Source organism: Mytilus edulis, chromosome 7, assembly GCF_963676685.1.
Source record: "Mytilus edulis chromosome 7, xbMytEdul2.2, whole genome shotgun sequence".
Classification (NCBI taxonomy): domain Eukaryota; kingdom Metazoa; phylum Mollusca; class Bivalvia; order Mytilida; family Mytilidae; genus Mytilus; species Mytilus edulis.
The window spans coordinates 30,131,338-30,149,716 of NC_092350.1; the positions used below are offsets into that span (position 1 = coordinate 30,131,338).

The window sequence follows — 18,379 nt, forward strand, 5'->3', positions numbered from 1 at the left end:
AAAATAGAAAACTACATTTATTTGTTTATTAACTTTATTTACATGTTTTATTTTAATTTGAACTTAACCCTTAGGCCCAGTGAGCTAAAATAGTACTGATTGATTGGTCATGCAAAACCATAAAGTTTCAATTTATCTTCAAACTTCTTATGGAAGTTATATAGATTAACATGTCATATCTCTGAATAACATAAAAGAAATATCTATTGAAACTCAAATATCAACATGACCTTTATCCAGTAGAAAATAACAAATCTTCACATCTACCAAAATAACATGTATGAAATTTGAATAATTTGTTTTTATTTTAATGAAGTCCTTTTTTCCTGCAATTTAGCTGCTGCTTTTTTCTTCATCATTTGTAGTTTCTTTTCTGCATTAACAACAGCACTAGCGCCACCTTGTGGTTGATGAGATTTAGATGGTGCTGCCATCATACTAGATTTACTTGAACTACTGGTTCCTGGTTTACTTTGTTCTGGCTTTGGTATGCTAGGTTTCATACTTGCTTTAATAGTGTCGGGTGACAATTTTGAAGATAATGTTTTCATGAAGTCTAACTTAGGAGTAACAGTTGACTTGGAAGATTCAGCTTTCCCAGAAAACTTAGCTCCACTTAGAAGAGAAACTTTTTCCATTTGGTCAAATTTAGAGAAAATGTTTTTTGACTGACTAGAGGACTTTGATCCATCAGATTTTGCAGACTGGCTAGTTTTGACCTGATCTAATTTTGTTAATTGACTTCCAAACTTTGACGAGTCTGATTTCCCCAAGGAAGATTTTGATTGCTCTGACTTCACTGATTGGCTTGAAGATTTGGATTGTTCTGACTTTCCTAATTGGCTGGAAGATTTGGACTGCTCTGTCTTCCCTATCTGGCTAGACGACTTGGACTGCTCTGATTTTCCTGAAAGGTTTGCAGCTAGACTAGCCAGACCAGAAAGAGGTTTAGCACCAGCATTGTTGGACTGATCTTTGCTTGTTGATACCTGTAAAATATTTATTATTTGTAAGAAATAAGAGGTGATAAACAAAGTAAAGAAGTAATATTAGAAAAGTACATAACTATTCTATTAATTATTATAATAATTTTTGAGTAAGTATTAACTTACAAAGATCACGGTTTATTGGTAATGTAACATTTTAAAGATTAGTTAATCATAATATTTACAATTTTAAAAATCTGAACATTAAATACTCTTGTGACAGCATTTCCTGTCACTCTTTTATTTCTACCAATTTGTGAGTTTGGCTTATATCAATTGATATTTTTTTTAAATGTAAAATATTAGTTTTCCATATCTATTTGTCTTATAGTTTTAATGACCCTTTTATAACATGGGTTATGGCCTTCCACATTTGTAAAAGACCAAACTGCCACTTGTAGATGATGATCCCTTTCTTAACCTTTAAAGTCTTGAGATTGTTATTTCACATGTATTTTAAAAAAAATTCTAAATGTAAGGATATATCAAGGATTGCTTCTCTGAATAGACTACTGTACAGTAAATCAATAGAAAATAAACATCTTTTACAATTCCATGTAACAAAGCTATAGCAGGGATAAGGTTGTATATTTGTCAGAATGTTTGCAATTTTTCTTATAGATGTATACAACCAAACTGAAATAAATCAAACCCCATGAGAGGATGATTCATATTTTACATCAATGTCATGGGTTAAAGGATAAGGTCACTTGATAGTGTTATAGAAACAGCCTGAAGGCACTTAAGAATTTTCCTTTTATATCCCTAATTAGCAAAATTGAAAAGTTAGAACAAATTATTTTACTAACATAATGAGAGAATGAGCAAGTTCCAGTGAGACTGGAGATTTTAGATTGCAAGAAAAGCATACAAATTTGTAGTGTTAGTAAATACAACCTTCATTTATTTCAAAGGATTTCCATAAAAAGATGTTTTAAATGATAAAGCTCCAATTCTAAACAATCTACCTTTGGATCTACTCGTCTAAAACTAAACAATGAAGTTGGATCAGACTTTGCAGTTTTGTTACTGGATGCTGTAGAATCTTTTTCTGATGATATGCTTGGTTGTTTGGTCTTTGTAGTCTTTGACTGAACCTTTTGAAATAAAACTTGTATTTGTATAATAAACTTTTGAGATACAAAAATACTAAACTTAGAAAAAAATTGTTCTGTAAAATATAAGACAATAAATAAGTTTTTTTTTACTATTTTGAGCAACACAGATACATGAAATATATTTCAAACTTTGACCTTTGACTTACAAAATTTCCAAGAAATGAGCATTCATACCATTGTTCTATCTTAATTCATTCATTCATTAAAATAAGATATGTTTTGTAAGAAATAATCATTTTGTATTCATGATAAAATTAGTTTATCTTCATTCATGTCTTCTAAAAAATTTATAAAGATTCTATAAATCATAGATGCATGTAGGGAACATATCAATCTACCTTTATGAATTTGGACAGGGGCATCTGACAGCATACATGAGAACAAACAAGTGTTGTGCAAATATCTAAAAACCTTTTATTTCTTTTCTTTTACTTTAATTTTTTTAAAAGGTGCAGTTAAAACTAAACAAAATAATAGATGTCTATTGTGTGTTTTTCTGTTGTTGATTTGCTCTATCCTTTATGTGAAGTACACATTTACTTTTATTCCCATGTTTATTTTTACTCACCATTTTCTTTTATTCCCATGTTTATTTTTACTCACCATTTTCTTTTATTCCCATGTTTATTTTTACTCACCATTTTCTTCATATTTTTAGAGCATTTACAACAGTACCAAACAAATCTAGGATCATTGACATCTTGTTCTGTAACTGGAGGTTTGTGACACTCCTGAAATAGGAAAAAAAATATTAACTCATTGAAAAATAGCTAACATTTTTGTCTGTCATAACCTTTTCTGGAAACTTGATTTTGACATTTAAAAAGTTCGGTATACAAGCCTGTAAAATATTTGTATTTTGCTGAATGCTAATACTTGTGGTAAAACTGTATCCAAAAAGTCTACAATATAAATAGCGCATGAATAATTATGAATTCATAGATATATAAACATGACAATGTGACAATCAAGGATACAATGCCCTGCTTGAAATTTCACTTTTCCATGGTCAGTTTACCCATAACTGGCATGTTTTATATTAGAACTTCAATAACCAGGTGCTCCGCAGGGCGCAGCTTTATACGACTGCAGATGTCGAACCCTGAACAGTTGGGGCAAGTATGGACAAAACATTCAAGCGTGATACAGCTCTGAATTTGGATTGTGATCAAATTTTTGACATTACATGGGTTTTTTTTACACAAAACAAATGTCAAGATTTTACAAATCAATTAAAGATTTCTTCTTCAAACTTTTTAAATCTAAAATTAAATAGTTGACACAGCATAGGTTTCTGACACAGAATGAATGTGGTCTAATGAACTTAAAAGTTTTTTTTTGCCTTTGAGCAATTCACTATGCTGTTGAATATTAATCCTCTCAAAAAAATATTTGAAGAAATTTTCTTTTTATTTATGAAATCTAAAATGAGAAAAATTTAAACCCCCCCTCCTTTTTTTCACATCCCTGTTTCCCTTTTTCCAAAACTGATATCAATTCAAATTTCTAATGGAGTTTGCAACAATAACTACTCTTTTAAATACATCATAAAATATTAAAATGTAAAATAAAGTGCTTGTTATCACTGAATGGTAAAGATTGGTTGGTAGTAAAAGTGAATATACATTGTTTATTGTATAAAACAATAAAAAAAACTTCATCAGCAACATTTTATATTGGCAAATTTCCAATGAAGTTATTTACATTAAGTTATTGGCAAATAAAAATAGAAAATGACATCATAGTCATGTCTGGCAAATGTCAAACATACATTATCTAAAAACATTTTAGATAAGATAAGGAAAAAAAAGCTTCATCAGCAACATTTTATATTGGCAAATTTCCAATGAAGTTATTTACATAAAGTTATTGGCAAATAAAAATAGAAAATGACATCATAGTCATGTCTGGCAAATTTCCAACATATATTATCAACTACTATTCTATACAAAGAAAGATAACTCCAATTGAAAATTTCTTGCTATTGCACAATATTGTGCAATTAGATATTTCTTGCTATTGTGCAATACTGTGCAATTGAAAATTTCTTGCTATTGCACAATACTTGATATGGAATCCTGATTTGGACCAACTTGAAAACTGGGCCCATAATCAAAAATCAAAGTACATATTTAGATAAAGCATATCAAATAAGCCCAAGAATTTAATTTTTGTTAAAATCAAACTTAGTTTAATTTTGGACCCTTTGGACCTTAATGTAGACCAATTTGAAAACTGGACCAAAAATTAAGAATCTACATACACAGTTAGATTTGGCATATCAAAGAACCCATTTATTCAATTTTTGATGAAATCAAACAAAGTTTAATTTTGGACCCCCATTTGGACCAACTTGAAAACTAGGCCAATAATTAAAAATCTAAGTACATTTTTAAATTCAGCATATCAAAGAAACCCAAGGATTCAATTTTTGTTAAAATCAAACTAAGTTTAATTTTTGACCCTTTGGACCTTAATGTAGACCAATTTGAAAACGGGACCAAAAATTAAGAATCTACATACATAGTTAGATTCGGCATATCAAAGAACCCCAATTATTCAATTTTTGATGAAATCACACAAAGTTCAATTTTGGACCCTTTGGGCCCCTTATTCCTAAACTGTTAGGACCAACACTCCCAAAATCAAACCCAACCTTCCTTTTATGGTCATAAACCTTGTGTTTAAATTTCATAGATTTCTATTTACTTATACTAAAGTTATGGTGCAAAAACCAAAAATAATGCTTATTTGGGCCCCTTTTTGGCCCCTAATTCATAAATTGTTGTGACCTCAACTCCAAAAATCAATCCCAGCCTTCCTTTTGTGCTCATAAACCTTGTGTTAAAATTTCATTGATTTCTATTTACTTATACTAAAGTTATTGTGCGAAAACCAAGAATAATGCTTATTTGGGCCCTTTTTTGGCCCTTAATTCCTAAACTGTTGGAACCAAAACTCCCAAAATCAATCCCAACCTTCCTTTTGTGGTCATAAACCTTGTGTCAAAATTTCATAGATTTCTATTCACTTTAACTAAAGTTAGAGTGCGAAAACTAAAAGTATTCGGACGACGACGACGACGCAGACGCAGAAGCCAACGTGATAGCAATATACGACCAAAAAATTAAAATTTTTGCGGTCGTATAAAAATTGAATGTGTATCAAGTTTCATGTTGATTTGACTTCTATTTCATTAAACCAAGAGTCTAACCCAATCTAAACTAGAACTTTATCCTATCAAGTCCATGACCCGATCGAAGAGCAGAAAACAGATGAAGGTCACCAATGGGTATTCAATATAGTAAGAAAATCTTGCATCTGAAGCTTCAGCTGGCCCCTAAACAAAAATCTGTACTAGTTCAGTAATAATGATAATAATAGGACTGTATTTAGCTGAAAATTGTCTGTCTCTATAGTTTCTGTAACAAATGCAAAACAAATCCAAACAAAATTCCAATAATAACACTGAAAGTTGCATAGAAATTACTCCCCTTACAACAGGAATTTTCCTTATACATGAGATTGCATTTAACTAACTTCACATATACCCAGCAATGCCAATGAGTTAAATAACTCAATATGGCAGTCAAATATTATTGTGTTACAAAATATATAACACAAATGTCTTCAAACAAGAGCTACTTTATTATAACCTTGCACCCAAACAAAACAAAATGAAACAATTGCTTAAGTATTTATTTATACTTTCTTCTTCACACATTTCAAAAACCCTAACAGATTTAGGATTCGTTTAGGAAAAAATAATGTAATTTCTAAGCATTTTACAAGTTTAATAATTCTTCAAGTGTCTCCTTTTGTTTATTTCTTTTACTATCTTAAATCTCTATCACAAGGAAAATAAAGGGAGATTATTCTCATATATTTGTCTTTTATACGATTATTTATTGCATTATATCAAAGCAATGTTCTTTGTTCTAAATAATAATCTTAGGTTTTCAAAATTTAGATACCAGGGGAAATAACTCCAATAAAGAACAAGTAGTACACTCTTAAACCAAATGTTAGGATTGTGCAAGTTTTGAGGAACATGGGTTGAGAAGAATTTTATTCTGATGCCTTTTAATTTATGATCCCCTTTTTACAATACATGTTTAATGCACTTATAATGTTTTATTAAATATGTTTAAATACTATATACGTTTAAAAAAATCTGATGATTTATTATTAAAAAGAGGCTTTCAACCTCTCAAAGTCTCTACATGATGAGCAGAAAAAGAGCTGGTATACAAGTATTCAAACTTTATTCAAATACTTTAGAATGAATGAAAATTATGCACTTAGTTTAAAGACAGTTAAAAAACTATTCATGCAAAAAGATGCAATCAAAATATGATTTAATATGGCAAACTGAGCTTAATGATTTCAGAGGCAATAAACTATATGGAAACAAGCTTAGAACTTTTTAAAAGCAGATTTTGCTTAGAAAATTACCTTTTGCAGTAAAATTTTAGATATAAAAATTATTTAACGAAATTCCGTATCAGTGCTCACGATTTAGAGATCTATTGAGAGGGGACGGTACAAAAACCTGACAGTGTCAGAATGTATCTGTTAATTGTGTGGTACTGAGGTTGAGGATGAAATTCATTTTCTTCTTCAGTGCCACAAACTTTCAAATATTCGTTTCAACTTTTTAAATGAAATAAAACAACGGTTTAAAAATTTTAGTGGTTTAGATATTAAATTACAATTTATTTGGCTAATGTCTTCTGAAGATATTTTCATACTTCAGAAACTCTGGCATAAAAGTTTAGTATATTTGTGACAATTGCTAACATACCTGATGATATAAACTATGGCATTCCTGACATTCTACCAACTGATTTCTGGATGTCACATCAAATGACCTGTAAATTACAGATTATTATGTAAGAATTAGTGTCGGATTCAGTGGAAAGTTACCATTATTTTGCCTTTTTTAAAGTTATGCAAATTGAGTAGAAATATCCTAATATTTCAAATACTGATGTATTTCTCAGTATCACTATCATATCCATGAAAATGAGTACACCATAAATATTGAAGAAATTAAAGTAAGGATTTTTTTTAATTATCGATGAGCAATCATCTAAAGATGTCAATTTGATCATTTGAATTAAATATAAAAAAATATTAAACTTACTTGCAGACAACACATGAAATTCCCAAACCAAAAGCAAATTCATCAGCATCCATATCTTCCTCCTTACTCTTCTTCTCATGCTTTTGTTTTTCCTCTTTTACTTCTTCTTTTATTCTTACATCATGTGATGGGCTACGTCCAGGTTGTGGTGACTCCTTCTTTGGTCTTGACAAAGACGGCAAACCTTCTGGCTGGAGATGATCTTTCTTAGGTTTGCTAGGAGGCTGTGGGGAAGAATGACGAGCTTTCTTTTCTGGTATTATTATTACGTCGTCATCAGGATCTCTGGGTTCTTTTTTCACCTGACAATGATATATCTTTTAGCAATTTTCTTCCATACATAACAAATATATAGCTCCATACATAATAAAAATATAGTTCGACTAAGCTTACATTTAGTAATGATTCAAGGAAAATGTTGCAGTATCCTGTAGTGCTCCAAACTTTGAAACAGCACCAAATATCATTGTATGCATGAAAACAGTGCAATTATAAAAATAACACAACATGTTTTGGATAAGAGTTGTGAGTACAAAATATAAAACAATTACAGAAAATATCTTCATTACTTCACAAAATGTTTAAGAATTCAGTATAACATACCTTCTCTAATGTTCTTTTTTCAGCCTCTCTCTTTTTCTCTCTATCATGATCAGATTTGTGAGATTTCTGTCTATCTAGATCTGGTTTATGGGAAGATTTACTGCTAGACTTGCTCTCCCCAGTTGATGACTTAAAAACAGAATAAAACAATACCTCTGAAGACACTTTAGATAAAGTCAAAACGGTTTTCAAAAAATACATGTATAAAGGCATAAATTCATTTTTATTTTCAAAAGACAACATATGGTGTTTTGTGTGAAATATGTTAACACTTAACTTGATTGAGATGTTATGAAAATAAAGCCTTTAATAATAAATCACATAATACATATGTACATGTAATCTGTTTGTCCAAGAAGCTTTAATTTAAAGTGTTAATATTTTTTTTGTTTTGCCATATTTTTTCATGAAACTAAGAAATCTACAAGATCAATCAATATATGATATGAAAATATAAACTTTATAGTAAAAAAAAAAATGTTTTTCTTAACGGAGGGAATTCACATTCGCCGATATATGCTTTAAATATAGTTGAATTGACAATCTACATACTGATCGACACAAGTGTTGATATCTCTTTTATTTTTATCATATCTGTCCTTGAAATTAAGGAATCTTGGAGATTAATAAATATATTATACAAAAATTTAAACTTTAAAGTAAAAAAAAATGTTTTTCTGCAAAAAAAAGTTGACCAGACGGAATTAACATTCGCCAATATATCTTTGAATATATTGAACTGATCGACACAAGTGTTAATAGCTCTTTTATTTTAGAACAGCTGGCCATTAATTTAATGAATCTGTGAGATTAATAAATATATTATACGAAATATAAACTTTATTGTAAAAACTTTGAGCCCAAAATGTTGACTTAGCCGTACGGTGACCTATAGTTGTTAAAAAACAAATTTACAAAATCCAATTACCATGATTACCAGGAACAAAAGACAATACAAATGGTAGAAAAAGTTTCAAAAGTAACAAAAGCTTAATACTTGTGCATTATGAGGGAGATAAAACAGTGTACATACCCTTTGGCCATGCGGGGAATAGTAAAAAGTCACACCCCCTGAGTATAGGCGCACTGCTCCTTCTATATTAATAAGAAAAATAGAACATGACATAAAGTCAGATGACAAAACTGCCATAGATGTTTACAAGGAAAACATATCAAATGGATCAGTTTCTGGTGAACACAAAGGAGTGTTAAATGCTTGAAATGTAAAACAAATCTCACAGATTCCCCAATTTCATGGACAAATATTGTAAAACAAAAGAAATATTAACACTTGTTGTTGACTTATTGGATATATATCGGTGAGTGTGAAATCCGTCCGGTCAACTTCATTTGCTCAAAAATAATTTTTTTCACTTATTTTGTTTGATTTTAAAAATATAGTTTAAAATCTCTAAGGTTGAAAAATATCTATACTGACTGGCTTTAAAAACGCAACACTCATTTTGTAGATTTTTTTTCACCAAATAATGTTTGATCCTCATACAACTACTATTCATGCTCATCATATGTCTTTCCCTTTCGAAAAGTAAACATCTGACTTACCTGTGGTTATTGAACATACCAGATTTTTTAGATCGCACGAAATTTCAAAAAGAGAAATTTCGAGCCAATAAAAGATTTTTTCCGGTTTTTTTCTTTTTGAAACAGTTCGTTCAATCCTTGGACACACTTTAATCATTTAAAAAATGTTGCATCTCCATATTGCCAAAACTCAGGAATGAAAAGCTGAATCAACTCATTAGAATTCTGCAAACAGGAAAACGTGAACGTGCTGCAACACAAAAAATTGACGTCAGAAACTCGTCTTACTGTCCTTCCGACAATGATACCGGTAGACTGGATTTGTTGAAGACCATCAAAGACTAGATCAACATGTAGTGACAATGCAACGTCAATAGAATTTGATTAGACAACTTTATTTGTGAGACAGATCTACGGCCGCAACGTCAACTGCTAACCAAATTGATGAATGAAATTTTGCACAGATTAATGCCATAAATGTTTCCCATTAACTGAACTGGCAAAGAATCGACTGCAGAAAAACATTTAGAGCCTTAAAGTTTAAACCGCATAATTGACAAAACACATTGTAATGGGTGGAACAACGGCAAAATCAGAAGGTGCAAAACAGAAACCAAAACGTGCAGAACAGAAATGGTTGACCTTTCTGACAATCATTTTGGCGTTTGTTACAGGCAGTCATTGCTTTTGACGGTGACACGTTCATTGGTAAGGGGAAAACCAGGGTTTCAGTGTATACCACAATATTTGAACATCGAAAATGACGTAATCAATTCAACTTTCGAACTGCATTTTTTTTTCAAACAATTAAGTAATGACAGAACTTTCTATTCATAAGTTTGTTTACAAAAAAATGCATAATTAAAAATGAAAATTGAAAAGAATAATCTAGTGTTGCGTTTCTAAAGCCGGTCAGTATATAAATCTATGGAACAACAAAAAAGTTATGACTATTTATATCTGATCCTGTCAACCGTCCTGTCATTAGTGCTTCCCAAGGGAAGTAACTTATAATATGAACAGGCTTAAATACAGAATCGTGTTAAAATGAATGTTGAAGACTTTGATCATGTTGATAAATAAAGACAATTACGAATTACGCACACATGGTAAGCTGTACATGTGATATAATAAGTGAAAGAATATTGTTTTAAGCAGCAAACAAATATTTTTGCAGGTGCTTGTCAACGTTAACTTTGCATTGTCATAGCAAAAATTATGTTTTACCGCATCTGGGCCCTTTTAGTCAGACGTCTTCACATGGTGGTTCTCACTATTATTTCTTTTGCAAAATACTAAAAGAGTAGGTCCGGTAAGGGCCCATTTTGGCCTCAAATTTCAGGTTCATCTGAGGAAAAATTTTGTACACTTTATAAACACTTAAGTGTCTACTTCAATGGATTCAATTAATTTGAGTGAAAGATTTAAAGTGATTTAGTCATTTAAGACGCTCATATTCAAGTTTAAATATGTAAAATCTATCAATTTTGTCATAAAATGTCACTTTTCAGCTAGTTTTTGTCAAAAATGAAAGTGGACGCATCTGTGTTCACCCTCAACCTTTATATATGTTATGTATTATCAGCAAATACAACTTACATTTAAATATTAAGAATGAACACGAATGCAGCCACTTCCATTTAAGACGAAAACCGTCTAAATTTAACTCAAATGCTAAAATTGTGAAGATTTCAGTAATTTAGCATGACTTAATGATGCTAGTACCCGATATTATATCAAAAACAGCCCATATTTATGTAGTAGAAGTATTCTTCTTTCCAATTAATAGCTAAAAGTTTACATTATAACAATTTTGTAAAACATATATATTTTGGGGCCAAAAAGGGGTCTTACTGAACCTACTACTTTATGCCGGTCTTTTGAAAATTTCGTTGGTCAAATCCCTAAGACCACCACTTTTCCAGAACTCTGATATAGATAGGAATGGTACATGTATCTTGACAAATATATGTATAAGAAATCAATTAATAAGGCCATTGCTATTTTATAATCTATAAATTTTGAATGTGACACAAGATTCATCTATCCCAGTAATACCTCTTGCAGTACAATACATTTTTTAATAAATCAAAGTGTGTTAATTTTATAACTTTGTGTGATATATTTGAATATTACAATTGAGATTTTAAAATACCCTATGTCGTTTCTTTTCTGCAATGACATCATCCAATAGCTTCTTCAGTTGGGCTCCGGAATCTTTTGCTTTAGAATGAAGTAATCTGTGAGCTTTTATAAACAAAGGGTCTAACTCAACAACAGCCATTTCTTTTATTTCTGAAATGAATATTCTAGTAAGTTTATACTTTATTGCAATTGGTTTGTTGTCGTCATGTTGGTTAATGTACAATGGTGTTTTTATTGTGTTTCATTTTTAGAAGAATTGTCTAGATAGTGACAGAATTAAAGTATCTAATTATATGTAAGCCTTATTTTAGCCTAGATTTTTAGTATTGGTATTGTCATGCTGATTAAAAGATACACAGTTTTCTCTGCTTTCAAAATCTTTCTGGTTGAACCCGTCGACCTGGAACTTATCAATTATCATTGATTATTGGTGATATTAATTATTTGGAAAACAAAAGGTACTGGAATGGAGTATTTTTTAATCAACAGCATTGTCCTATATACGTTATAAATAAAGTTGAATTATTCGATTTGCTGTTTTTACGTCATGTCGGCTAACAAACTGGAAACAGTACCTACACCTTATTTTAAGTCTAGATTTTTAATATTCTTATAGTCATTTTACAAAGTGATGTTAATTAAAATACTACAATAGGAAACAATGTGACAATGCATATGATTGTATTTAGTAGTGTCAACCCTCTGATTATGACCCGTGTATATAGCAAATCCTAAATACACCGTTTGGTAGTGCGTCTGACAGATGTGGAATGTACAGATAAGGTAATAAGTAACATAAGACATATATTCTTATAATCATGATAATGACATGACTAAAAGGAAATTGCATTCGATAGTTCTGCAACTTATTAATTTGTCTACTTGCTTATTATTTGAAACAGTAATCAATGTAAAAGGGTAAAATTTCAGTATACCCTATCAAGTATATATACCCTAATATAAGTTTGAATTGTAGCTTATAAGTTTCTTCGGTATAAGTTTATTAGATGAACAAAAAAAAAGGTCTTTAGATTTAGTACATGTAGTACATGTACATGAAGTATAGATTTTGAGTTTCAGAAAATTTATAACTTTTCTGGATATTACTATTCATTTTTTTTTTCATTCCCACAGATGGCGCCAAAAAAATCTAAGTTGGGAAAGAGGTTCAGGGGCGGATGCAGGAATTTTCGAAAGGGGGGGTGCTAACCCAGGGCACCCAGGGCAAAGGGGGGGGGGTGCAAAACATATGTCCCGATACAAATGCATTGATCGGCAAAAATAAAGGGGGGGTGCGCACCCCCGGAACCCCCCCCCCCCCCCCCCCCCCTGGATCCGCCACTGAGGTTTGAGAAGCTCCCCTCATATAAATAATGTTGTGAGTAGTACCGATTTAAATGGACAATAGATGGACAACAGATGTCTGCAAACAATAGATGATTTTACCTGTGTAACTGAGTGGACCATATCAAATGAAACGTATGCGTTTGTTTATCTAATATCTTAGCTTGCTACCTTCTTCAGACCGGAAAAAATGCTCATCAAAATCAAGGTAGTAGTCTTTATTTTTCTGAAACATAGACAACATATAACTTTTATATAAATGTATCTAGGTCCTGCTATGCCTTAACACTTTCCTTGATGCATTACTTAGTTTGTCTGTACTCATAGAAAATTTTGTGGTGTAAACACTGCCACTGTTTTCCCTTTTTATGAACTTATAGACCATTCAATTAGATATTTATTGGAAAGACTACAATAGAGGCATGATCCATGTACAGACCAGAGGCGGATTTAGAGGGGGCCCAGGCCTCCTCGTTTTCTGGTAAAAATTTGGTTGATTTATTATATAGGGAATTACTGAAGCATGACCTGAGCGGGCCCCCTCTTAGGCAGTCAGTGACAGAGGCGGATGAAGGTGGGGGGGGGGGGGGGGGGGGGGGGGGCAGGGGGCCCCTTTTTTGGAAAAAATTTGGTTGCTTATATAGGTAATGACTGAAGCGTGACTGAAGCGGGCCCCCTCTTAGAGCAGTCAGTGGGCCCCCACTTATGAAAATTTCTAGATCCGCCACTGAGTGGGTCCCTGCAGACAGTAATATATTCAAACAACATATAAGCAAAATATATATATCAGGGTTCTCACTAGGAATTTTTCAAGGTGAGTCCTGGGACACATCAATTTTAAAAATGGTGAGTCCCAAAAGATTTTGATGAGTCCAGGAAGTATGTAATTTTTTGTGTCTAAATAAAATGAAATATGACGAAATAAAACTAAAACGATGCTTGTCGGATTTGTAGTTTTCATAATATATATATATATCAATTCTTGGTGTATGGCCACATTTTTAAAAAAATGTTGGTTTGCCAAAGCCAGACTGCCATATAAAAGACTGGGTCTAAAGGTAGGTTATGTTTTTCTTTTTTTTTCTTTGGGGTGGGGGAGGAGGAATGTTAATTGACTATTTAATAATAAACTCAGTAAAAGAAGTTTTCTTTGTTCTTATTGGTGATTTTTTAGTTATAAACTGGACATTTGGTCCAGTAATGATTAAGATACTTATACTAGACTTAAATAACCCCAAAAAAATATAGAATAACTTTACAAATTAACCCCATCTCCTTTACACCCTTTTCTAATCAGTGGCAGATCCAGAACTTTTTGTAAGGTGGGCCCACTCCAGTCACGCTTTAGTGATTCCCTATACAGGGTTGTCAATAAGATTTAAAGTAGGAGGTTAAATAATAAAAGTAGCAGGCAACACCGGCGGACGGCGTAGCCGTTCGGCGCGACGAGCTTGCTCGTTGCCCTTCACGGCGAGGGGTCTGAATTTTTTTTTAAAATGGTGCAAAATCCTGCACCCTGGGGGGCTCCTGAACTCTAATTTTGTTCTTCGCAAACACCATTTTTTTAATGATGATAAGGTAAATGAGCAGCAAGATGGTCATATTTTCTATAAAGTTGATCACATATCATCAAGACTTTCAGCTAACAAGTTATTGAAGTTGTTTGCAGGTTTTTGAGGAAAATAATGAAGGCATGACTCTGTAAGACATGGTGATCATTCAGGAAAAGATTTAAATTTGATTTTATTAGTTGAAAATATTTTTAATTTAACTGTAGACATGCAATTATTCAAATAGTTCTAACCCATAGAAAACATTTTTCAGTATTAATAATTTCAAATACTTATCACAATAAATCAAATGATGAATTCAATGGACTGTTGTTTAAAGGCAAAAAGGATGCACTTTGGTGAAATTACAATAATCAAATAAAATTGATACCATAATTCAGAAGAGCATTAGTTAAGAAGCAAACAAAAGGAAAGAAAGAAATCTAAGATCTGCTTACATTTTGGTATTAAAATGAGTTTTTGTGAGTTAATAATTGAAGTCTTTTATTAAAGAAAGGAAAAATGGGATTATCATGGTCATAGGTCAAAATATTTTACCCTGTATCATAGGGGAAAACCCAGAGATTAAACATCTGACAGAAATTCCAGAACCTGGTCAAAGTACATCCTTGAATGCATAATGCAAGACTCACACTTCTTTATAATCATAGGGAGACATCATCCTCATCCTCATCCTCACTTTTTATTATTATTACTTGGATCAGGTTAGTCAGGGCATGATTGTGTCAGGTGGTGGCATGCTCCTAGTCCTAGTATTTATGACTCTATTTGAAGCTACACAATGACATGCAAACGAGCTATCTCTACATTTTTTTCTTTCATTTCAAAAGAAAGGCCATGGGACAGGTAAACATATGATTTATGATTTATGGTAAAAATAAAGAGTCTGCTGTTAAGAGGCTCTATCACTTGAAAACAAGAAAGTGAATATCACTTAATGAAAATAATAATGTGATGTCTGCTTTTACGAGACAAGACATTGCTCTTTTTTTCATTTCATGGTAGGACCACGATCATGCACTTTCATGAACATGACCAAGGAGGGTGTCTCAATTATTTGAATGCAAATGTCATAGAACAAAACTTTTTTTCACTTTGTTGTTGATTGAAAAAAATCTGAAATTATTTTCATTTCTCTGACTATGCTATTGACTGGTTACAAAATCTCGTTATTACTATGAATGCATCCTTTTCCTGGTTTCAGTACAAAATCTTATAGTACTTTGCAGCGAAATCAACAACCAGGATCTATTTTACCGGAAATTCAATTTTATTAACCAATCAGAAATGCCGTTATATATTTCTCTTGATTGTCCTAGATAGTGACCGACGATCTAAAACTAAAAGTACGATTTATATTTTTTTGACATCAGAAAAACAACCGATGGGAATTTGATTATAAACGACCATTTCAATCGGCAATCGGTTCTTAATGAATACGCTGCTATATAAGCAACCAAATTTGCCAAAAGGGTCCCCTGGATTCGCCTATAGATGTTAATTAAATTGGTGTAGATGAAATTATATATATCAAGTTTAACTATTCTCCTAGCACTCATCTTGGGACTCAGGGGATACAATCAGGACGCGTCCCAGGAATTCATGGGTTTCAAAAATTATGCATCCTGCTCGATTGCCAGAGGCGGATTTAGGGGGAAGGGGCCCGGGCCCCCCCTTTTTGGGAAAAAATTTGGTTGCTTATATAGGGAATCACTGAAGCGTGACTGGAGCGGGCCCCCTCTTAGGTCAGTCAGTGGGCCCCCACTTATGAAAATTTCTGGATCCGCCACTGATTGCCATGCATCCAGAATGTGTATACGCGTCTTTACGAGAACCCTGTATATGCATGTATGCGTAACAACAAGTCATTCTATGAGTAAATTCCATGAATACCATAATGTCTTTTTTTTCTTTTTTTCCTGAAATGCATAAAAATCAATTTTATGGTTTTCTTCAGAAAATTTCTATTTATTGCATGTTATTTTATAACTGAGATGTGAGTAACAGCACAGGCATTTGTTTCTGTCAATATGGGATTTACATATATAGAAAACCCCATATTGATAATCATATTGACAGAAACAAGTGCCTGTGAGTAACAGTTAGCCTCAGCAGTTAGCCTGAACATTGTTGTTGTATAATGCTATCCTAGACTTACCGATTAGATAATGTTAATGCTGCTATTAATCTACCCACAGAAGTGACTGTCAGTAATAAATACGTCAGTTAAACTAACATTTACTGCAAAACAGTAACATTTGATGAACAGATAAATTACTTTTTTTACAATTTCCACAAACCGGAAGTTACTTTTCTAAACCCCGAAACGGTTACGTTCAGATTGAGATGAACAGCAAGCGGAGTGGTGTTAATCATTTTATGAAAATATCTTTTCAAACAAAATCAAACATATTGTAAACCAATCATAAAGTTTTATTCAAAGTACCATGTCTATAGAATTTGCACAATATTATGAAAGATAAAAATACATTGGTTAATAGTGTGACGTCCAGTGACAAATATTTCACTTTTATATCCAACCGAAATAGAAAACAATTTATAAATTACGTGATTTGATTTTGATTCTAGAAAAATCCATTTATAGGGCCATAGAGCTTCTTGAACATAAAACGAAAATGAACAAATCACTTCACAGAACATTTAGAATTAAGCAGCTGGTTTACTGACCGGTCACGGTTACGAAATGCCAAAAAAAGAAAAGGAAACAAACCAAGTGACACAAATATTCAACAACGATAGCGTATGTTAAACTCACTACGAGATGGGTCAACTTTTTCAAAAAGAATCCGTGGTGAACTTTTTAACAAAGTTGAAATTTTGACATTTCGACATACTCGAAATTTCAACTTTCAGTCAAAGGAGTCAGATCCGCCGGTAAGGGCCGATTATGGCCTCACATTTCAGGTTCATCTGATGCCCGGAAAGAATTTGGACACTTTTTTTAACACTTAAGTATCTACTTCAGTCGATTCAATTAGTTTATGTGAAAGATTTGAACTGATTTGGTCAGTCACTTTTCAGATGGTTTTGTCACAAATCACGTTCACTCTCAAACTTTGTATATGTTATGTAATATCATCAAATGAAACTAACATAATAAAAGTCATTAAAAAGGAACACAAATGCGGCCACTTTCATTTGAAGACGGAAACCGTCTAAAATCTAACTCAAATTATAAAATTGATAAGATTTCAGTTATTTATCCGATGACTTAATGATGTTAATATCCGATATATGTGCATCATTTGTATTGTCAAAAAACAGCCCATATTTATGTAATATAAGCATTCTACTTTCCAATAAATAGCCAAAAGTTTACATTTTAAAAATTATGTAAAACTGCTATGGTTTGGGGCCAAAAGGGGGTCTTAATGGACCTACTCCTTTCACAAAGTTTTGACTTTAACTTGAAATTTTGCCTTTTATATATTTAAAAATTTCGACGTCAAAATTTCGATTATAAACGTACTCGAAATTTCGACTTTAAATTTCAACTGACCTTTGGACATATAGATATGACGACTTTTATAAGCATATAAGTATTACAATTTTAGGAGGATACATCGACGCACATTTTTCAAGCGTCATCCCGCCATTGTGCATTTTTTGACAATATTTATTCAGAAATTGGTTTTATTCTCAAATTATGATATGAAATTTTCACTTTGAAGGGCTTATATGCAAGAATGGATTAGCATTTGGAAAGGATTGTTGGTATAGCAATTGTATATTGTTTATATGAGAATTTGAAGCTTTGTTTTTAATCTCCCTTTTTGAAGGATTTATGAGGTAGACATTTAGAGTTTGTAAAGCATAGCAATTGTGAACTAATATCGATCTGTATTGAAATATTTGCCACTGGAAGTCAAGCATCCAAGAATCATTCAATGATTTGTGTCCGGG

General features: G+C 32.0%; 1 protein-coding gene across 2 annotated transcripts; it reads right to left on the reverse strand.

The window, feature by feature from the left end:
- Positions 1 to 16: 16 nt before the first annotated feature.
- Positions 17 to 16,778, reverse strand: LOC139481208 (integrator complex subunit 12-like). Of its 2 annotated transcripts, XM_071264372.1 has the most exons (9): positions 16,614 to 16,778; positions 12,987 to 13,110; positions 11,551 to 11,690; positions 7,854 to 7,982; positions 7,251 to 7,552; positions 6,909 to 6,975; positions 2,743 to 2,835; positions 1,955 to 2,083; positions 17 to 989 (listed from the first exon to the last, which is right to left on the reverse strand). In XM_071264372.1, the coding sequence occupies exons 3-9, from the start codon at positions 11,677 to 11,679 to the stop codon at positions 303 to 305; spliced, it is 1,536 nt and encodes a 511-aa protein (XP_071120473.1). In that variant the 5' UTR covers positions 11,680 to 11,690; positions 12,987 to 13,110; positions 16,614 to 16,778; the 3' UTR covers positions 17 to 302. The 2 variants fall into 2 exon arrangements, with proteins under 2 accessions (XP_071120473.1, XP_071120474.1); XM_071264373.1 differs by lacking the exon at positions 12,987 to 13,110.
- Between the last annotated feature and the right edge of the window lie 1,601 nt (positions 16,779 to 18,379).

What these genes read in the sequence shown, in the direction of transcription:
- LOC139481208 (XM_071264373.1), bottom strand. Translation starts at nt 11,679, where the DNA reads ATGGCTGTTGTTGAGTTAGACCCTTTGTTTATAAAAGCTCACAGATTA. An exon ending in ATTTCATGTGTTGTCTGCAA is followed by an intron (nt 6,976 to 7,250) that starts GTAAGTTTAATA and finishes TGTAATTTACAG; the next exon opens with GTCATTTGATGTGACATCCA. An exon ending in TTAGACGAGTAGATCCAAAG is followed by an intron (nt 990 to 1,954) that starts GTAGATTGTTTA and finishes AATATTTTACAG; the next exon opens with GTATCAACAAGCAAAGATCA.